General features: G+C 38.5%; 1 protein-coding gene and 1 long non-coding RNA gene across 2 annotated transcripts in view; both read right to left on the bottom strand.

The window, feature by feature from the left end:
- LOC115223932 (double-strand break repair protein MRE11) overlaps positions 1-24,142 on the bottom strand; it is a 62,053-nt gene that overhangs the window by 20,047 nt on the left and 17,864 nt on the right. The window contains exons 4-5 of the mRNA XM_029794668.2: positions 17,353-17,456; positions 4,664-4,755 (exon numbers count right to left, since the gene is read on the bottom strand). Coding sequence (XP_029650528.1) covers positions 4,664-4,755; positions 17,353-17,456 — 196 coding nt within the window. The remainder of the gene's footprint in view (positions 1-4,663; positions 4,756-17,352; positions 17,457-24,142) is intronic.
- Positions 5,851-9,115, bottom strand: LOC118767713. The gene is made up of 2 exons (XR_005003627.1): positions 6,196-9,115; positions 5,851-6,142 (listed from the first exon to the last, which is right to left on the bottom strand). It is a non-coding gene; the product is annotated as an uncharacterized LOC118767713 (long non-coding RNA).

Genomic DNA, 24,142 nt, shown 5'->3' with positions numbered 1-24,142 from the left:
AAGGTACACATAAGTGGACTGGTTACACCCCTGGCATAGGCCACGAGGTTATGGTCTCACTTGGCTTGCCGGGTCTTCTCATGCACTGCATATTTCCAAAGGTCTCAGTCACTAGTCATTGCCTCGGTGAGGCCTAATGTTTGAAGGTCATGCTTCACCACCTCATCCCAGGTTTTCCTGGGTCTACCTCTTCAACAGGTTTCCTCAACTGCTAGGGTGTGGCACTTTTTCACACAGCGATCCACATCCATTCTCGCCACATGGCCATACCAGCGCAGTCATCTCTCTTGCACACCACATCTGATGCTTCTTAGGTCCAACTTTTCTCTCAAGGTACTTACACTCTGTCGAGTATGCACACTGACATTACACATCCAGTGGAGCATACTGGCTTCATTCCTTACGAGCTTATGCATATCCTCAGCAGTCATGACCCATGTTTCACTACCATGTAGCATGGCTGTTTGTACACATGCGTTATACAGTTTACCTTTTACTCTGAGCAAGAGGCTCTTTGTCTCCAGCAGAGGTAAGCGCCCTCTGAACTTTGCCCAGGCTATTCTTATTCTAGCAGCTACACTTTCAGTGCACCTTCCTCCGCTACTGACTAGGTAACGGAAGCTATCAACTACTTCTAGTTTTTCTCCCTGGAATGTGGTGGAAGTTGTTCTCTGCACATTTTCAGTGTTTATTGCTCCTGAGCCATATACAAAAACTATCTTCCCAGTTAGCCTTCCTTTGATATTGCTGCACCTCTTATGTATCCATAGCTTACACTGGGTGCATCTTATAAAGTTTCTACCTACGCCTTTTCTAGCAGGGCCATCTACCTGAAGGGATTTGTGGTTTATCTGCCTTCCTACTTATTAGGACTTTGGTTTTAGCTAGGTTGGCTCTAAGGCCCTTCAATTCTAATCCTTGCTTCCACACCTGAAACTTCTCCTGTAGTTCTGATAGTGACTCAGCAATTAGAGCAAAGTCATCAGCATAGAGGAGCTCCCAGGAGCATCCTGTCTTGAATTCCCCTGTAATTGCCTGGAGGACTATGATAAATAGGAGGGGGCTGAGGACTGGACCTTGGTGGACCCCAACCTCTACCTGGAATTCTTCACTGTACTCGTTGCCAACCCTCACCTTACTAGCAGCGTCTCTGTACATGGCTCGCACAGCTCTAACTAACCATTCATCTATCCCTAGTTTCCTCATTGACCACCAGATAAGGGATCGGGGGACCCTGTAAAAGGCTTTCTCCATGTCAACAAAAGCCAGGTACAGAGGTTTATCTTTGGCTAGGTATTTCTCCTGCAGCTGTCTTACCAGAAATATAGCATCAGTGGTGCTTTTCCCTGGCACGAAACCAAACTGCATCTCATCTAAACTGACTCTCTCCCTAATTAGTTGGGCTATGACCCTCTCCGTGACCTTCATTACCTGATCCAACAACTTGATACCTCTGTAATTATTTATATCTAGGGTGTCACCTTTACCTTTGTAGCAGTTGACTATGGTGCTGCTACACCAGTCATTGGGTATGACTCCTTTGTGTATCACCTGGTTAACTATATAGGTGACTAGGTTATAGCCAACACCACCAGATATTTTGAGCATCTCTGCAGTGATTCTTGATGTGCCTGGGGCTTTCCCGGTCTTCATACTCTTAATTGCTTTATCTACCAAGGTAGTGTCAATTTGGATAGCTGGTCCCTCTGTTGGGTAGACATTTGGCAGACTCTCTTTCTCCCATTCATTTCCTTTATTGAGCAACCTTTAATAGTGATGTCTCCAAACCTCTCTCTTTGCAGCCTCGTTTAGTGCAAGTGAACCATCACCCATGCGGACACATTTATCTCCTATGGCATTATAAAGGTATAAATAAAATATTTCTACCTTGCTTCTATTGTGGCAAATTTACCGCCTCTGATTAGATACCTTTCATAGTCACACCAAGACACTTTTCGAAGGTGTTTTCCTCCATGTGTTCAAATCTTCTTTTTTCTCTACATTGTATACTTTATAGACAGTAGTCATTTCTTTAATTTAATTTTTTATTATCCATCTGGACTATTCCATTTCTGCACGCTAATCTTATTTTTAATTTATTCCCATTCATGTGAAACCACTTATTCAAGTTCAAATCATTGATGCAATTTTATACCAATTGCTATTTTTACTTTTGTCATGTTACTTTAGTTTGATTTTAATTATTACTTACTACATATAATTCAATTGTTATTATTATTTTTATTGTTTAAGTGAAAGTATCTGAAATAAAATAGAGAAACGTTTTTGTTTCACTTTTAACACGTAATACTGAAATAGTGGAGAAGATATGATATTGCTATGGGCTCGCTCTAAGCAAGAAGTTGAACATTTTTTGCCCATGACACTCCCCGGACCCTAAGTAAGGCATGTGTAAAATTTGAATGAAATTGGTTGTGTAGTTCTCAAGTTTTAGGTTATCACACAGACAGACACACATTCACAGTCAGACAGACACACATTCACAGTTTTATATATATAAAGATATATATATATATATATATATATATAATATATATATATATATCATCATTTAATGTCCATTTTCTATGCTGGCATAGGTTGGGCAATTGACAGGAGCTGGCAAGCCGGAGGGTTATATCAAGCTTCATTTGACTGTTTGGCATTGTATTTTATGGTTGGATGCCCTTCCTAATGCCAACCACAATAGAGTGTACTGGTTGTTTTTTTATATGACTTGAAGCATTAAGCTAATACAAGATTGCCTCTCGTGTTGTCTTATTTTATTTTGTGTTCATTACGCATGCATAACAATAGGGAATCCATGGTGTATATATATGTGATGGACTCTCCCGTCGACGATAACATATGACCATTCAGCTTTTGCCGAACAACCTGCACAAATGATTTGTTTATAGGGATCAAATGCTCATGCCACACATTAGATCACTCTCTCCATAAAATCGACATTGTCTCAACAAGTGTGCTGTGTGTCGGGTGTCAAAATGATTGCAGAGCAATGTGAGATAAAGTACTTTGTTCAATAACACAATGCACTGCCCAGTCTAAGAATTGAAATTACGATTGCTAGATTGTGAGTGCAACATCCTAACCACTAAGCCATGCGCCCTCACATACACATACAATATATATATAAACAAATAAATAAATGGAATGAAACATAGGTGTTATTCAAATACTTTTACTCCTGACACATGTTTCGAAGATATCATTGGTATTATTCCAAAGGAATAAAATGGTGTAAAACAATGTAATCTTCTCTTGAAGGAAATGAAGAAATGAAACTCATCAATAAGACATTTTAACAGAAAATGATGGATATGTATAGTGATTAACTGAATGCTATTAAGATTGTTTCAAAAAAATGTTATCTTTATATATAAAACTGAAGTTGTGTGTGTGAGAGTCTGTCTCCTCCGATTTAGATTCCTAACTTCTCCCACATTTTGCGGTGCAGTTTAACCAAAATCAGGTATCTTATAGTCGTGATTCATATCGAGCCCTTCTGGGTAGTAGTGCACGTCTATGATGAGTCTACGATGATAAAAAAATTTACCATCAATTTTTCGCATATTTTGCTCAGTTTATATAAGGGAAGCAACTCTCTAAAAATGCTTATATAGTTATTTCCCTTATGTGTTTTGAGCCTTATTCGAATAGCTGATTTCTGCTGTTTTCTTCAAATTTATAAAAATATGCGTTGTTGCGAACAATATCTTTGTTTTGATTTTTCCAAAAGTATGGATAAAATGGAATGCAATTTCGTCAAAATTAACGCTTAAACAAGTTATTCATCAAATTTCTATCCACCCGAGAAAAGCCGGGTCAATCTGCTAGTAGGATATAACATCAAATATAGCCTATAGAAAGAGGAGGGATAAAGGAAAGAAAAACTAAATAAATGAGAAGCATATAACTATATGTATATAAAGTAAAACCATATAGACTTGGAAAAAGATATATCTAGTGAATGTGAAATGTAAAGAAGAAAATTAATGTTTAAATTATATATAATGATGGATATCACATATGAACTAAAGGTGTGTTTCTGCCAATGTTTACATCGGTAAGCACGCTCTATAACCATGTTTACAAGGGGATTTTTAGAAAAAAGAATAAAAATAGTTCAGAGAAGACAGAATTCCTGGCCTTTATCATAGAGTATCGAGATTAAGAGAATCAACCGATCTAAATTGTTTATTGTGGTCTTTTAGATCCCAAATTAGTTTACTAAGCCCTGTACTGTTACGTTTATTTCTATCCCTAAATGTAAAGTAATGATTAGAAATTCTTTTAGATAACTGAGAAGATGTGCTTCCTTTATAAAAAAAATACCTGATTACCAGTAGTAATTTTACACTGGTATAAAGAATTTTTAATTTTAGAGTTACTTGACATAAACTTGATATATATATCATCATCATCATCATCATCATCATTTAGCATCCGCTTTCCATGCTAGCATGGGTTGGACGGTTCAACTGGGGTCTGTATATATATATATACACACATATATATATATATATATAGTTCATTAAAAGAGATTTACAGACAAATAATATTTTAGAAAATTGTTTGTTACAATTTAAAAATATAGAGAAAAACAGGGTAGAGGTATAGTATGTAAAATTATATAACTAACCGGCTCTGCATTTTGAAAATGCTTCTTCACAATGTCTTCAACACGAGCTGCATCTAAACTCTCAGTTTTGAAGTTGGTTAATACCTTGCTGTCTATAAAGTTTGAATAAAGAATACCTTTTCGTAATGATCATTTCAAAACATATTTCTGCAACAGTGGTTAATATCTTATTGTCTATTAGAATGATGAATACACTTTTAAAACATTTTTACAAATATATTTCTAGAATAGCAGTTAATATATTTTGGTGTACAATGTTTGAATAAAGAATATATTTATTAATATTTTACAAAACATATTTATATGACTGTAAAAGACTGTAAACACAAAATCTTTTAATTTGAAAATATTTTATGAAATGAAAAATTATTCATGACTGTGTTATGTCATAGACTTACTACAAACAAAAAGTGGGAATATTTCTTTCAAGAAATTTATCCAATATTGACTTCATCTCATTTTTGAAAAATCGTCGCCATCGCCATCATCATCATAGTCGACATCGTCTAACTTCCACTTTTTTATTTTTGCTTGAGTCAGACAGAATTTGTGCCTTTCATATCACAAACCCTTGCTTCTTTCCAAGTAAGTTTATATTTTCCCAGAACTAAACCTGTTTTTCAAAGACTAGAAATGAACAAGAGTACATACAAACACATCTCTCTCTCTCTCTCGCATACACACACACACACAATGACAGGCTCCTTTCAATTTCCATCTGCCAAAATCTACTCAGAAAGCTTTGGTCAGCCCAGAAGTCATGTGGCCTATGTGCAGTGCAGTGGGATTGAATCCAAGACCACATGGCTTGAAAACAAGCTTCTTAACCACACGGCCATGTCTGCACCTTTTTAACTAAATATTAAAAGGGATCCCAGAGGATTAACAATTGCCAAAATGAACTGAAATGGTAAAAGGTGGGAACTGCTCTTCTACAGCAAAATAGTAATAACAATAATTTCTTTTATTGGTCACATGGTCCCAAGACATGTAGGTCAATATCAAAGGGCGAGATACAACACACAAAATAGGTGGGATCTACATTGATCAAAGGAAGACACTACAACATTAAAGGATATATAAATATAAGTTAATAATGAAAAAAAGGCATTGGAGAGGCAACGCATACCCTGCATGCATACAAGAATAAAATAAAACATAATTTCATAAGTATACTCTCAGACAAATTCATATTTCAATACTCTTTATTTCAGTGTTGAGCAGATTTATGGAAATTTTTGATCATGTCTCCCTTATTTAGATCCTTTCTCAGCAGAGTCACCACTCTCCAGCTCACATGACCGGGAATGCTCCATCTGATGCCAGGTGCAGTAGACAGCTGCCAAAACTGGAGCAAACAAATCAGACATGTAGAAATATAGCTCATAGTGTAGACCATCCAATCCTGGTGATTTGCATACCACACAGCAGCTCAGTACATTTGCCACTTCCTCCACTAAAATTGGCTTTCTTGCAACACTCAAGTGTCCTGTTCAATAGGTGTGGAAAACCATCAAGCTAAGCCTCAAAACCTGTTGTCTCAAGTCTGCCACTCTTGAAAAAGAGCTCAGCAAAGTGCAGCCGAAAGTTGTGCTCGTCTGTTTGGAATCAGAGAGCACGCTGCCATGCTGTGCCTTCATTAGCTGGGACCAACCAATGGCTTCCAAGCCCTCATGTTTCAGTGCATGCACCCTATCTCGGATAACACAGCCTTCATGCTGCATGTCAAAGAAATGGTTAAGTGCCATTCTCGCCAGCAGCACATTGTTCGCTATTTCCCTTCTAAGTGCATCTTCTAAACTACTAACTAGTTTATTTTCTATTTTATTGTTTTCTAAAGCAATCTCTTTGCTAAAACTAACTGACACCTCTCTGATTTTCCTTTTTAAGGATATCCACCCCGTTGTTGACGATGGCTCTCTTCACTTCCTGTTTAACTAGTCTAAGCACTGAAATCTTACCTCACCAGGAAGGGCACATTCATCTTTCAGTAACTGGTTTTTTTCTAAGTTGACTGTAAAGGTCTTGAATTTGTGATCTATGAATAGCCAACGATCTGAAAATGAGGGCAACATTCTAGATACTAAACACCCAATCTTGGTCTATGTTTGACCTATGACTGTAGCTCTGTGAATGAGATGTGCAGCAGAAGGCATGTTGCACAAAGGATACCCACCTCATCTTTGTTTTCATCACTGTTGTTCACACCATGGCAGTAAGTTAGGTATTTCTGCAGCTGTCAGTCTCAACACATGGCACCACATCATGAAGGATGCCTATCTACAAGCCTAATAAAAACTCTATCTAAGTATGATCCATTACAATTTGACCAAGTCCACATTGGTGTATTTTGGAAATTGAGATGAATCCTGTCATACAGTTAGAAATGCCAGAAAAGGTTATCAAAGTTTTTGCACCCCACCTTCCTATCCACTACTCCCACATAATCTTTGCTTGTATCTAAAATGTCATTCCAATCGCCCACTAACACTAATAAGCGAGATGTTCCTAGGAAAGTCTCCAGTTGTCTAAAGAAATCCTGCTATCCAGCTCCTACTGGAGCATAGACTGCCACTAGTCTGAAGGCTCCACTGTCGCATTCCTTGCTGGCTATGTCCAAGACCACCATCTCACCAAGTGGGTCTAAGAAAATCAGACACACCTTCATGTCAAGGTCTTTCTGAAATAGCACCATGACACCATTTGATCCAGGTCAACTGGAGGAGACATAAAACCTTGTAGTTGTCTAGAAGTAGACAAGCAATTGTGTTTCAGAAATCTTAATTTCACTGATGGCTGCTGCATCCAGACATACTGACTTGAGGTTGTGGAGCAGGTGACTGTTCCACATTGCCCTCATGAGAATTTACACAACCTATTTTTCGAATTACTGTTCTCGAGGAGGGGAAAAACAAAAGAAGTGTCAGTCACTTAACCTAGTCTTGTGTTGGTCTTTTTCCAGGGTCTTCAAATGGGCCTTCCAATACTCTTTCATCCAATAAGTTTGTGCAAACTCCCACATCATGTGGGAAATGTTTCTTCAAAATACAATACAAGGTGGGAGTTGTTCTCATCAGAACCTTCCCTTCTAGGGTTTAGACAATAGTGAGAGCATCAAGACCCTAGCTCATTGTCAAAATTTTGTTTTCGTTTGAGTTTACAAACTCCATTAATTCCTCATTCTCCTTCTGTAGGACTGCGTAATTGAGAGGCTCACCTGAGAGATGCTGTTCTACTAGTTCCCTCTCTTGCAGTTGATGTAACTGTTATTGTTTTGGTTGTTTTTATTTAAGTTTCACATGTTGCTGATTCTGTTGTTTCTTGCTGCCACTGAAAATGCTGTTTCAGTTCTCAATGTTGCTGTAGTTGGTTTTATCTCTCTTGTTGTTGCTGAAATTGGGGGTTTGCAACATTGGTTTTGAGATTGGACACAACATTTTTGAGATTAATCAGCTAGGTGCCCACAAACTTTTGGGATTTAGGGGTTACATCTGTATTTTCACCCACTCTCCCTCTTTTTTCTTTTTGGGGGTAGCTCAACAATCACCCACTCAGGTATTTTTGTCTCATCTGAGGCCCCTTCTATATCCAAGGAGTCAGTACGATTTCTGTTTGCCTTTTTGTCCATCTGCTCCTGTGTTTGTCCTTGTAGTTGCCACTCCTTTCCTCTTTGGGTTTGCAATGGATTTGGTGTTGGGAATAACAGTTCAGAGTGAGACACTTCTCTTGACTTCTCCACAGTGGGAGAAGAAAGTTTTAAGGTAATCAGTTTTGCCACAAATATAACATCTAGGTTTCCTACTATCCACAATTACCTGCATCTGCTTGCACTCTCTGAAACAGAAAAATTCTGGGATAGCATGAACTTCTTCTGGAGCAACCAAAACCTGGAACTCCATTGAAAATTCCTGTTGTTTTGTGGTGGGGCTTGTTTTCATGTTTGTCTCCCCATGCTCCACTAGCATAGCCTTTAATCTGGCCTGGTCCCTATGAGGAGGTATGTTTGAGATCCTGATCTTGGTCACACGACGTCCCATGTATAAGGAGAACATAACAAACTGGTCGGAGGAACAGGTCATTGTAGCCATCCTGTGCACTTGCTCTTCATTGCTGCAGATAGCTACCGCAGTCCCACATTGCCTTTCTCGGCAGATATAAACTACAGAAGGCCGCACTTCTTCCAGACATTTTTCTATTCCAGTTGCAGAAGGCTATTGTGGCTTTCTCTTTTGTGCGATTAATGCACTTTTATATTTATTGACTTCTTTTGGTGCAAATCATTTCCTCTTCTAGGAGTGCTATGAGACCCGGTCAAATATTTTTCTGATACTTTTGAATGGCCTCCACTTTCCCTTACAGGAAATAGGTGATCCACTTAATTGTAATATTTGCAAAGGAAGGAATAATCCTTTCTACTAAAGACACAAGGCCTGAAATTTTAGGGGAGGGGACCTGTTGATTACACTGACCCTAATGTTTCACTGGTACCTAATGATGAAAGGTAAAGTCAACCCTGGCGGAATTTGAACTTAGAATATAAAGATGGACAAAATGCCACTAAGCATCAACAACAGCAGCAGCAGCAGTAGCAACAGCAACAGCAGCAACAACAGCAACAACAACAACAACAACAAATGCCCTGATGCAGTACCAAGCAGTGGCTCTTGTGACTTCTGATCTTAACTGATTGGAAGTATTATCATGTACATTGTTTTGTCTTGGTATAAAGGATGGGCTACAGCAAATATTCTGATTTGCTTGTTAGTTGTTTGACCTTAACCAGTTGAGCATATCCCTTAGTAACTGACAATATGTGCATCTCCAATCATGAGCAGAAGTAGTGGGAGAGCATCATAGCCATGTGTTGAGAGGAATTCTTTGTGGTTTAGACGGTTCACCTCTGGAAACATGGGTGTTTCGTTCAACATCGTCAAACAACCCTTATTCAGAGACCTTTTGAGTGGGATGGGTTACTCGACCAGAAGAAAATTCTAACTGCGCCCCATCTGGAAGGTCATGTGCTGTTTATCTTGATATGAGATCACCACGTCGCGCACATATGGTTGTGATGCATGTGCCTAGTGTACCCTTATGAGTCAGGTAGTGATGATGGGTATACTGAGCTTCGTATATTTTACCCCAGTGTCACTTTGATGGCATGCATTGCTCTCCCACTCAATAATAATAATAATAATAATGACATGCTTCAGTGAGCTCTCTGGGAGGAAAGATTAGATCTGATATCATCACCAAGAAGGATGTAAGAAACAGCCAAAAATGGAAGAAAACTATTTTTAATGTAAGTCATCCCAGGAAACCAAACAATTTTTCTCAAAATTGTAAACAACACATGGAGTTATAATATCAAAACTATGTGTTGCCACAGCAAAACATATGCATAAAAGTGTAAACAATATAAGGGGCTGCAAGATACATTTACAATGGAACTGTGAATAAAACTGTAAGCACTAGAACTAATCACATAGACATTCCCATTACTACACATATGCACATTGCTGTTTCTTGCTTAAACATCAACAAATATAATGCTTGTGTTTATACAATTCACACACGAACACACAGTGGCCACTGTGTAGCACTTTGGACAAATGTCTTCTACTATAGCCTCAGGCCAACAAAGTCTTGATTAGATTAAGTAGACAGAAACTAAAAGAAGACCATTGTGTGTGTGTGTGTGTGTGTCTTTGCATCTGTGTTTATCTCCCACCACCACTTGACAACCAATATTGGTGTATCTATGTTCCTGTAACCTAGTGATTTGGCAAAAGAGACCAATAGAATAAGTACTAAGCTTAACAAAATGTAAGTACTGGAATCAATTCATTCAACTAAGAATTCTTCAAGATAATACTCCACCATGGCCACTGTCTAATGAGTGAAACAAGTAAAAGATAAAAGAAGCATTGAGCACATGGTATTTAAATAACTATAACAAAAGCTGCAACAAGTTTCTTTAGTTTCTTTTTAAACAGTGGAAAGGGACAGCTGTGCTCAATGATAAAGCTCTGAAGAAGGAGCGGTGAATTTTGTTCTGTGAGACTTGAGCAATCATGGTATGAAAGAAGCCTCAATACATGTCCAGAGGCAATGTTTTGTCAAAAAGTTAACACTGAACAGACAGATCCATCTCTTAATATGACTGCCTAAATAAAAACCAAAACCAAAAGAGAATGATGGACAGATGACAACTACATTGAAATGCTATATGCATTCTACAACGCAACAACTATATCCAAAACACACAGGAATAATAAAAGTAACATTTGAGATATGGAGGAAAAGTGATAAAAATACGAGGAAAAACAAAATACACTTGCAATGCCTCCAAAACTGAAATAGCCAAACTCATACAGTAAATATCCAGTAAAATAAAATAAACAACATACTCCACAAGTCAGATACCCAACTGAAGAACACAACTCACATTACACATACAATACAAAACATTAATACAACAAAAAGATTCAAGAACAACCTCATAACAAAACATACTGATGCAATACAATACCAGGAAGAGTTTGTACTTTCCAAAAAATAAAAAAACCCCCACAAAATGCTTAACCCACTGCTGCAGGGTTGCGAATACTGTGTTGGTCACCAACACAGCACAGCCCATCCAAATGAGGGTAGACAGACCCCTCCAAGCTTGTTGATGCAAATCTATCTAGAGTAGTGATGAAAAACACTCCTTGCCAGTAACATTAAAATGGATTCATCATATAAAATGCAAACTAGAAACAAATTAAAATGCATCATCTGTCACAAGGATGTGTTGCCCAAGGAGGAACCAACCTGATGTTGAAAAGTTAACAATTGGAACAAACTCCTCTGAAAAGATCTTGAGGGAAATCAGAACCAAGAAATCAATCCTGACACCTTAAGACAAACATCAAACAAAACAAATATCAAAAGAACCACTAAAAATAGATGGGCAAGAGAGAAGTATGAACAAGTTACGACAGCATTCTACACAGCACTGAACCAACCAGAACGTAATAAAACTGAGTTGTATCTCAATATCTGGAGAGAAATGATAGGGGATGACACTCGTGGTTATACTCATGCAAACAAAACTAGCCAACATATGCAGAGACATCATGCATAATAACCACCAAATATCTCCAGAAATACAGACAATCAAAAATAATGTCACTATCATGCCAGAAAATCAAGCTGAAGCAGATGGTGCAGGTACTGAGAATAATGAACAGAAAAACATTATTCAACCTATTGAGAGACACCCCTGAACATGATGGTGACGTAGGCAACATAGAACCTGAAGTAATAGATGGCTGAGTTGGAACTGAGGTAGAAAGTAAGGCTAATGCAGTCTAAGCAAAAGGTGCAGGTTAAGGCTTAATTAACACTTATGCAGATATGAAAAGAGAAACAAATTTTACAGACAAAATAATATCTTTAAAACTGATGCTAAGGAATTCTACAGAGTTAGGGAAACTGTCAATCGAAGTAAAAAATCCTGATATGAAAGAAGTAGTAACATTTTGGAAAAGCATATGGAGCAATAGAGAGGTATTCAACAAGAAAGCTGAATGGGCAGGGAGAGAAGAAGAAAGAATGCCTGAGAATGAAGAACAGGGATAGAATGATATTACAATGCAGGAACTAACTCAAAAGACTCTATCTAAAGCTCATAAGTGGAAGTCTCTTGGACATGACAAAATCCTAAACTCTGGCTTAACAACCTCTCGTCAGCACACTGCCAGTAAATGGAATGTTACACTAATATCATCAGAAACCCTGAAAAGACTCCAAACTGGTTCACATTAGGGATAAAATACCTACTCCTTAAAACAAACAACACAAAAAAAAAAATAACTACAGGATGTACCGATTTCTCAATCAAAACAGCAACTTTCCTTTTGAACAAAAAGGGTGCAAAAGAGACTCATATGGCTGCAAAGATCAGCTATTAATAAATAATATGATACTCAAAATTTGCTCATCAAAAAATTGAAATCTTAGCACAGCATGGATTGATTTTCCCCACATAGCTGGATCTTAAAGGCTCTAAATATATACAAAATCTCTGCTTTCGTAATGAGTTTTCTACAACATAGTACGGGATTGAGGAACAAGAAATTAGTTCTCAACCACAAGAAAGGCTCAACTGTGTTAGAGAACGTCAAAATAGATTGTAGAATATTCTACAGCGATTGACTCACCCCTCTTCTCTTCTGTCTTTCCCTCATTTCCTTGTCCCATGCATTGAATAGAACAAATTACAGTTACAAAATGTATGATAAGATCATCTCACACTTGCTCTACATGAATGATCTGAAATTATATGCAAAAGATGACAAGGATCTGAAAGGGCTACTAGTAACTGAAAATATTCAGTGATGACATCAATATGTAATTTGGCTTTGAGAAGTGTGCAAAAACTATATTCAAACATGGTATACTGACAGCTAATACTGTGACCCAACTTGATAATAATACCTTTATTTAATGAATGCATTCAAATTCAAAATGGCAAATTCAGGATTAGCATTATACTTGAAACTGGAGTACCACCGAATTTGAATCAAACTGTTTTGATCCATACATGTAACTCCCAATAAATGTGTTGAGTGCCCTTCTTGTCCACTCACTTGTCTGTGTATACAGAGGTGGGCACCGTTAATCAAAAAGTTAATTCTGTTAATCATTAATCAAAATGCTAACTTCATTAATCATTAATCCATTAATTTTTTGAAAGGCTTTGGAGGCTGTGGATGCTGTTCCGAAAGATCTGGACAAAGAGTATCATCTCACCATGTTGAAGGAAGGCAGAAGGATGTTTTGTGCCAAAACAAGAAAACCCTACAGCCATTAATCAGTACTCAGGAAGATCTCCCTCCTGAGTACTGAGGGGAAGATCTTTTCTGTACTGGCCAAAATGATGACACCATACATGACTGAGAAAGGTGGGGTTCCAGGTTTCTTGGGATGTCTGGAACACACTGGAATTCTCAGTCAGTTGATTCAGGAGGCTAAGAGAAGTAAAGGAGACCTGACAGTGGTTTGGCTGAATCTGGAAAATGCATATGGATCAATTCCTCATGCCTTCATATATGCAGCCATTGACTGCTATCATGTTCCCCTACATATAAGGGAATAATCAGCAGTTATTTTGGAGGCATCCAGTTACGTTTCAGAACAGCCTTTTTCACAACTCAGTGGCAAGACCTTGAGAAAGGAATCCTAACTGGGTGCATGATTTCCCCCATTCTTTTCATCAAGGGTATGAATCTCCTCATATCAACTGCTGATAGAGAAGCCAAGGACCAACAATGGAATCAGCCAGCTGTCAGCTGGAAGGTAACCAACAAAATCAGGCTGCAAGTGCAAAGAGAGGCCATTCCATCAACAGAAGAAAATCCTATTAAATGCTTTGGAAAGATGTTTGGCAAGTTGCTGTCAGATGGCATGAAAATTGTGAAGGAGTGGCTGATGAGGATTGATAGATCAGGGCTTCCAGGAAAGTTCAGGGCATGGCTCTACCAACATGGACAGCTCTCAAGGCTCATATGGTAGTTGACGCTGTATGATATTCTAATGTCAAGTGGAGAGAAAGATAAATAAATACCTCCGAAGATGGCTAGGTGTCCCCCCAAGCTTCACTTCAATAGGCCTGTACATAAGATCAGAACAGCTAGAACTTCCTCTGTCATCTGTAGTGGAGGAATTTAAAGTAGCAAAAATGTAATGTTGTAATGATGTACAGAGACTCTAAAGATGAGATTGTCAGACATGCAGGTATTACCACAAGGTCTAAGCAAAAGTATGTAGCTAGCACTGCTGTCACTCAGGCTGAAGGGATGCTGGAGCTATGCGACTGGAACTACATGCAGGGGTTGCCAGGGTCTTGGGTCTTTCTATTTCCAACAATGGAAGAAAGCAGCCACCAGGGAGAGGCGGGCTATGACCCAGGAAGTGGTGTGGTGCAAGGAGGAAAATAAAAGGAAATCAAGAGCTGTTGGTATCTCAAGGTGCATGGACTAAATGGGATCTCCACTGACCTGTGGAGACTGGAACCTTTACGCATCTCCAACCTGCTGTGGGCAGTGTATGACACACCCCCAACGTCATCAAATCTGCACAGACAGAGTTTGAGGGAAGACCAAGCTGTGTAGACTTTATGGAGAAAGGGGCACTCTGGCACACATCTTGGCAGGGTGCAGAATAGCACTTTCTCAAGGCAGATACAAATGGCACCATGATAGGGTGCTTGCAATACTTGCTGACACCCTGGAGCAGGAAAGGCATAAGAAACATCATCACCAAGGGAAAGCAACAGCAGCAATTAAGTTTGTGAAAGAGGGAGAGAAACCAGTAAAGTCAGCAAAAACAACACATAGCTTGCTGCAAAGATCTCAATTATGGGATATGAAAATGCACTTAGGAGAGAGATTGCAGTTTCCCCAGGTTGTCCATACAACCCTGAGGCCAGATGTGGATAAAGCAACTCCTTACAGGTCTTATTAATATGCTCTGAATTTCTTGAAATTCTTTTAAGCAATATTTGGATTTACTTATCATACATGAGTTACCTTGGATGTTAATTCTATTTGAATTTATTGGTATCTGATTGTTTGATGATTCATATATAAATACTAGATAGACTCATGTAAATGTGTATACAAAATACTTATGAAATAGGTACAAATTTTTAAAATATGAACATAATATATACATAGAATAATATAAACAGAAACATGCATTGCATATACCTCAACTTCTCTTCCTCCCACCCTAAACACACCAAGCTTTCCATCTTCTATTCCCAATTCCTTCATCTATGCAGGCTCTGTAGTGATGACTATGACTTTGAGACTCAGTCTCAACTCATGGCTTGCCACTTCATCCTACAGGGATATCCCCTCAACACTATCCACACCACCCTTGCCAGAGCACGCTCCATGGACCGTGCATTTGCTCTCTCCCAAACCTGCCCCACTGTCTCCCACCTCTCATTCCCCTCACCTACCTCTCCACCCTACTTCTCCAAAGCACCATTCTCAAGCCTTCCGGCAACTCCAGTCCGACCCCCTCCACTTTGCACAACCCCTCCCCTCCTTCAAACAAGCCCACAACCTACGAGACCTCTTGGTCCACAGCTTCTTCCCTAACCCAACCTCTCAACCCGGCTCATTCCAATGCTCCCGCCCACACTGCCGCACTTGCCCTTAGCTCTCCAACACCACCCTCCTCACCAACACCCATCATCGACCCTATCACATTACCAACTCCCTCACCTGCACTTCTACCAATATCATCTACTGCACTCTCTGCCCTTCTCTATACATCGAGCAAACAGGACACTGCTTGGAAAACCGGTTCGTGGAACACCTCTGAGACATCAGACTCGGCAATGACACCCTGGTCTCATGCCATTTCTGCTCTACCGGTCACTCTTTGCAACACCCGTTCATGTTCGGATTGTCCTTGCACAGGGACCATCCGGACTCCCATTTGCGCCATGAACAGGGATTAATCTTCTCTCTTTGCATCACATGGGCTCAACTCTCCTCCCCTTGCTTCTCTCCCCCTCACACCTACTTCCTCCCACCCACCTCTCCTCTCTTGCTGACTCCTATTTCTTTTCACTCCTACTCCCCTCTCTTCTCTTCGCTCCTACCCACCTTCTCCTTCCCCCTTCATCATCACCCATCCCTTGTAAGCTCACCCACCCCATCCCTTACACCCACTCCCACCCTCAGCCTAATCTACACCACACCACCATACTACACAACACATCATATCACAACACACACATCAGCACTGACCACTTCCTAGACCCACATTTTCACACCTACACATACACACGTCAAGATCACCAGCCCTCTTGCACATGCACATACAAACTCTCTTATACATACGCATGCGCACCTTCATTTTGGGATCACCACTACTTTATTATCTCCTCTTCTCCCTCGCTCTCCTGTGTGACCCTTCTGTCCGGCATTTGCGATGATAGATTGCTAGCCACTACACATTCTTTATTTTCTCTCCTTGTTACTTTCTGTGGAAGAGCGTAGGCTTGAAACGTTAAACACTTTTTCACTTCCTGAGTGTTATACTAAAAAATCTGTTAGTTGTATACACCACCTGTCTTTGTCTTTTGTTTTTTTGTGAATTCTCCCCATATTAAAATATACATACATGTGTATGCATATTCATATCTATATATAAAGAGTGAATTTTGTGTGTATATTTAGAATTGAACTGTTGATGTAACTATGATGTCCCAGTGATCTGAGGAGCTAACTTTCTTTATTTGCATTATTCTGTGGATACATAATTATACTGTATAATGCTGAGCATATATATTAATGCAAACATATACACATAATTTCTTACATACTGAAGTTAATACAAGAAGGTTGCAAAACAGTTGTAACCCTATGGAAATCACAAGGTTAAATAAATATATATTCACTCTCAAACCTTCTATGTTTATATGTATAATGAGCTTGTTTCAGTTTCTGTCAACCAAATCCACTCACAAGGCTGTGGTCAGCCAGTGACTATAGTAGAAAATACTTGTTCAAGGTGCTGTGCAGTAGAACTGAACCCCAAATCACATGGTTGAAAAGCAAGCCTCTCAACCACAAACTCACACCATCGTCTATCTGAAAATGACTCCAAAAGTGAAAAAAACTAACCAGCAACACTGATGTCTGTTTTATTCATCTCAATCTCTTTCTTTCGGTGGAAAGTGACAATGTCTTTTAGATTAGCAACTTTATCAACAAATCTCTGGCCAAACCTGAAAGTAAAACAACATCAATATGAAGCCATTAAAACCTTTTGCTTGTCCTGTGTATCACATGTGATACACAAGACATATTTCCTTGGCAGCCGTATATCATATGTGATACACATTCCCACAAAATTAACTTGGGACTTATGAAAGGAAAGCTTTTCATTACTCAGGATGTATGAAACAAAGGCTAAAATTCTTAATACAAGCATGAATGTTGAGGGCAAACGTTTGAAAATGCTTTAGATAAGCAAAGGGTTAATAACAAATTGACATTTCAGATTCATATTGGTCTGTTTTATTTTTTAATCTTCCCTTGACCTGTCAGTGTAACAAGAGTAGAAGGAGCCTACAAAATAAGATACTTAAAAAACCCTTCTCAATTTCATACCTCATACACTGTGCAGCCACCTGCACACCTAATCAAAACTACTTATCTCTTTGCAGCTTCTACTGATCATTCTCATCCTCTCTTCTAAATGTGAGTACTCATGTAGATACTCTACAAGTTGCACTGCCCCTAAACTTTTCTCAACAGGTGTTCTCAAATAATAAGAGACAAATACAAACATGCATATAACATGTATTTATACATATATGCAACAGGTCGACTGAATTTAACCATAAGGCATTGGTCACTGTGGGCTATAGTAGATATTTTGCACAGCAAAACTGAATCCAAACTATGTGGTTGTGAAATGAATTTGTACCACACAGCCATCTATATTATTTATTAATAAAAGATTCAATACCTCAAAGTGACCGGTGGTCTCATCCCAAAATCAGAACCATTAGGTCAGTAGATAACTGTTTCTTAACTTGTGTGTCTGTGTGTTTAACTTCCCGGCACATCTCCTCCTAGCCAACAAATCGTAGAACCACCCAAAATGGGTCACTTAAAGTTTAGGCGAATGAAAATTGAACTGCGCTATTTCTGTTCCAAAATTCACCTCGCAAGTGCAAAAATCGATAATGTGTTTGTTTAAGCCTTATTTGTTTAAGCATTGAATAGTGAACTTTACTCAGTCAGCTGTTTGACGTGAACTGTGTTCACCACGCGTGCAAGCATGCGTAAATTGCATGAAAAATAGAAAATCAAGATATAAAAACGAATCGTCGTAAACATTGTAGAAATTCGGCAAAGAAATGAATTTTCGGGATGTAGTCTGGACGGTTTTTTCATATTAATCGTTTGGACTTTGTGAACACATACCAATTGTTTTCATAACATTTTTAACGCTTTGAATTAAATGTGACCATTTTGCGTTGAGTCTGCAGTTTGAATCACTTTTAACTAAATTTTAGCAGGCCGGATTTTTGATCATCACGATACATCGCCAGCGACTCCCTGAAACTCTCCCCTGAAATCCCTGTTGAGAAATCTATATATATAAAACTCAACTTGTGTGTCTGTGTATGTATCTGTGTGTGTAACTTTTGGATCTACCAAGTTTCATTATTAAGGATGGAAAGTAGTGTGTAGCAAATCTCTATTTATAAAACTGAAAAAAAGTTTGTTTGACTCGACCGCTTGGATCGCTTTCAAGGCCACTACATCCCGTCGGATTGACTCCAAAATTTACAGGGACATGTAAAATGAGGTGACGATGCCCGTGGGCTACGTTAGAAATCCCTATCTTAAAAGGTGTCGTTGCTAGGGCCAAAAACCCACTTTGACAAGTCCACTCCCATTCTTTAATGTATCTGTCTTCCTCACTCACTCACGCTATTTCCTCTCTTCCCAGCACTTTTTCACTCACTCTATTTCCTACCTTCCCATCACTTTCACTTCGTCAAACGGCGTTCTATATCTCGCTGTCTGCATTCATAGAGAGAATTATCATCGCCACCAACACCACACAATCATGACAACAAATATTATGAATCTCGCCATCGCATTCTATTGTCTGCCTGTTAACGCGCCGATGGAGCAAATACAAACAGAACACACCAGCGAGCATTCGTGTTCTGGTGATAACGTAGGTTTTTCGTATCTATTACATTTTAACATTTATTTAGAACCCAGCAAATTTTTTCTGCTAAATTTTCATTTTTTACTACTTTATTATTTTTTCTTAAATTGATGCTTTTATTAAAATTAATTCTAATTGTCTGGGTCAACAGTGTTTCCTCGGAGGATATGGAAATTCCTATTACTCGTCAGAGAAATAACTCCAGCAGCTCACAACTATTTCAACAAAGACAAGGTTACCTGCTTACCAGTCGAATTCAGCATCAACGCTCACATGTGAGAGAGACTCCAATACACACACACACATATATACATATATATATATATAATGTGTGCATTATGTGGTCGGTTGAGCTGAAAATATGCAGACCTATGTTAAAAGTGCTGGCAAGTTTGCATGACAACTATTTTTTTTCCCCAAATGAAAGGTGTGACCTCTAGGACAAAATTCCTCATCTTATAAAATGTGGCCGCAGTAGACCCGAATGAAATCGGGTTATATTAACCAAAATGTGAAAAGGGGTCTAAATGGGGCTGGAAGGGGATTAAAATTTAAAGAAGCGGGTGTTTAGGAACTCTCTGTTACATCAAGCTAAAAAATTTGCGCCAGCCTTTTAATCGTCAATGTGTTGCCATCCATGATGAAGAAGTTTTGAATGCTTGCCATGGTGAGTCTACTGTCGTGAGAAAGAATCACTTCAAAACTTGGTGTTTACGAATTTTCTTTTACATCAAGTTCAAAATTTTAAGCCAGCCATTAAACTGTCAAAACGTTGCTGTCCGTCGTTAAGAAATGCCAGCCATGGGTGTCTCTACTATCCTCAGATTCTATCCCTTCAAACTTTCGTTTCCAATATTTTATTATTTTTATTCAGCTCGCAAGTTCGTCTGTCCCTTTTAAATGTTAGTGTTTTGCTGTCTGCCTTGAAGCAGACCTTTCCGTTGTTACTGCCTGATATTTATGATTGATCTTTCTAAATATTTTATTTCTCAACTTACTCAAGATCGTTTGTTGTTTATAAATGGGAGAGAGATAGATAAAGATAGAGAGTAAGAGAAAGCGAGGGAGAGTCTAAGAGAAAGGAAGAGTAAGAGAGTGGGGAAAGTGAGTGAGAAAGGAGAGAGAAACAAAGAGGGAGAATCATCAGCATCATCATTTAACGTCCGTTTTCCGTGCTAGCACAGGTTGGACAGTTTGATCGGGGTCTGGGAAGCCAGGAGGCTGCACCAGGCTCCAGTCTGATCTGGCAGTGTTTCTACAGGTGGATGCCTTTCCTAACGCCAACCACTCTGTGCCACCGGCACAGAAGCCAGTCAAGGCGGCGCTGCAATCAGCCACGTTCGGATGGTGCTTTTTACGTGCTGAAAGGAAGCAACAGAAAGTAACAACCACACTCTTACCCGCGCGTAGAGCGGGTCACCTTCAGCTAGTCTATATATATAAAGCTGAATTTGTCTGTTTGTGGCAGGTTTGGTAGCCTTCAACTAACACTATCTCCTTCGAGACTCTGCAGTGCAAGTTGACCAAAATTGAGAGTACGATAGAAGAAGGCTTGCTCTTCATTCTGTAGAAGATAAAATTCAAATCAGACCATGTTAACACGAAAAATTATTTACATCAAAAAGGTGCTTTTTTTCTATGAAAATCCCTATTTTTTTTACGATTTTTGACTGCTGTGCCACCATTTTTCGGTGTATTTCAACTGGAAAAATGTTCACTTGAAGAGAATAACAAGTTGCATAATGCAAAATTTTTACTTTTCAAAAATTCCAATTCTAAAGGGTCGAAACAAACCCAAGCAACACTGGGTGATACTGCAATATATATATATATATATTCTGTTAGAATATTATATACTGAGTTTACATTGAGTGCTCTTTGTATAAAATGTTAAAAATATTAATACCATAAAGTATTTAGACATTAATACGAGCGCTTATATATACTGTATATTGAAATAATTCGTGAGGAATTTTTTTGATATTGAATTTCATGATATTATTTCAAAATACAGTATATATATATATGTGTGTGTGTGTGTGTGTGTGTGTGTGTGTGTGTGTGTGTGTGTATAATTAAGATTCCATTGAATGGGGTACTTAAATTGAGGCACCTTGCTAGTTCAGTATATTCTGCACACCCCAACAATATTATTTGAATATTGAATATCAAGACTCCGTGTAGGCGTATTTGTATCTAATATTCCTGTCGTGTGTAGAAAACGCAATCCAGCCAAGTGAAGATATCCACTCTTTGTAATTCAGACATGTACTTTTTATAAAGGTACTTTCTATAGTATTTCCGAAGTGCAGATTCCAAGTTAGGTGAGCAGAATATAAATAATTAACAAAGATGTACAGGCATCAATTCATTACAACTATTTCAAGCAGCTCCATTTAATTGATTAATTGAAATGGCTGTAATGAATTGACACCTGTATATCTTTGTTATATATATACATATATATATATATATATTGGGTCATCCCATAAATAATGCGGTTTTTTATATTTCTTTCATTTTTAAAAATTAAGACAAGCAAAGTTCTTTTTTAATCTAAAATATACTCTCCATTTTCTATAGTGCTCTTCCAGCTATCTGGTAGACTTCCAAAATTCACTTGCCTGTGATGAAAACTATTCCTCCAGTACTACTTAGACCTTGTCCACCAAACTCATATTTTTTCAGTCCAAATGATTTTGATAATTGAGGAATAAATGATAATCAGACGGGGCAATGTCCAGTGAATATAGTGGGTGGGGCATTGTTTCCCATTCAAATTGCTCCAGCCTTTGCAATGTCATTCTTGCTGTTTGTGTTTGAGCATTATCCTGATGGAAGAACATCTTTCATCTTGAAACCAAAGATGGTCATTTTTCTTCTAGCGCTGACTTAAGCCACTCAAGCTTCTCACAGTAGATCTCCTTTGTTATCATTTGGTTTGGGTTTAAAAGTTCAAAGTGGACTAAACCCCTCATATCCTACCAAACAGATAACAACACCTTACTTGGATGAAGACCTTCTTTAGCCTGAGGTGCCAGTGTTTCTCCTTTCCCTACCCACTGTCTTTGGTATTTGACATTTTTAAAGAGAACCCATTTCTTGTCATCAGTCACTATTCAATCAAAAAAAAAATATTCATTCATGAGATGTGGCAGCAAAGAAGGGCACACATTCACTCTCTGCACGTAATTAGACTCAGAAAGTTTGTGAGGAAACCATTGACCTAATTTGCTGACTTTTCCAACGGCATGCAGATGTTGATGAATGATTAAATGATTGAATCTAAACTTCCCTGCTAATCCATCAACAGTTACGATGGAATTTTGTTCCACCAGGGTTTGCAGGACATCCTCGTCAAGCTCTACAGATCTTCCAGGACAAGGCTCGTCTTCTAGGCTGTAGTTTTCAGTTCGGAATTTCTGGAACTGCCATTCACACTGGCTTACGCTTATTGTCCGATCCCCATATACTGCATTAATATTCCTCACACTTTCCATTGTGTTGTTGCCTTTATTGAACTCATACAGCAAAATATGCCAAATATGCTCCTTTCTCACTTCCATTATAGCTTTGAAAAAGTAACTGCTAAAATCGAACTGCACTCTCCAAAACTTGCACTAGGAATAAAGTCAAGGTAAAATTACTACCTGCTTTTATAGCAAGTTGATGCAGATAGTTTATCCTGTCTCCCTCCAACTTTTAGTTTGTGCAATTGAAAACACCGCAATATATATGGGATGACCCAATATATATACCAACAATGAAGATATACCAACAGTGAAAGAACAACCAGTAAAGAGTCTCGGCAGATGGTACAGAGATTTACTAAATGATAAGAAGCAAAGCAAAGAAACACACAATTTAGTGGAACAAGGACTAAAGGCAATTGACAGAATGACATTACTGGAAAAATTCAAATGTTGGATACGGCAATTTGGACTGTACCCAAAGATAATGTGGCCATTACAAGTGTACGAAATAAACTTGAGCAGAGTAGAAAGAATGGAACAAAGATGCAGTGTGTTTATCAGAAAATGGCTTGGTCTTCCAAAACCACTGATTACAACTGCACTATATGGAAAACCGTGCTGCAACTACCGATAACATCAATTGCTGAAGAACATAAGGCAGGAAAGGCAAGGACAGTAATGATGCTAAGGTATTCAAAAGATCAGAGCATCCGGGAAAACCCTCCAAAGGTAAGAACAGGTAGGAAATGGAAAGTAGAAGAGGCAGTAAACAGGGCAATCGGAAAGCTAAGGTATGCTGATATACTTGGACCAAAGCAAGAAGCAAGAGCCAGTCTAGGGTTGCACAATTTCAAGCCATTTTGCATGAGCTGTGTAAAAGAGATGAAAGAAGCTTTCAAATAAAATATATGAGACAGATGAAAGATGGAAGGATATTGGGAGCTGGCCATGGATTCAGAAAGAATGTTAAAATTTCCACTCATAAAAACAACAAAACAAAAAAAACTAGACTTAATCCTATGGAACACAGAATGGAAAATTAGAATTTTGCTACAGCTGACAGTGCCATGGGAAGAGAACATCACTAATGCAGAGCAATGGAAGGAGAATAGGTTTGGGAGATTAGTCAAAGAGTGTGGAGAACAGGGATGGACTGTCGAGTATTACCACCTCGCAGTGGGAGCTAGAGGCTTCATTGAAAGGAAAAATATGACATTACTTAAAAGAAAGTTTGCATTTTCAAGTT

This window comes from Octopus sinensis, linkage group LG24 (genome assembly GCF_006345805.1).
Source record: "Octopus sinensis linkage group LG24, ASM634580v1, whole genome shotgun sequence".
NCBI lineage: Eukaryota > Metazoa > Mollusca > Cephalopoda > Octopoda > Octopodidae > Octopus > Octopus sinensis.
The sequence above is the reverse complement of the archived record's forward strand: the minus strand, read 5'-3'. Positions and strand labels throughout refer to the sequence as shown.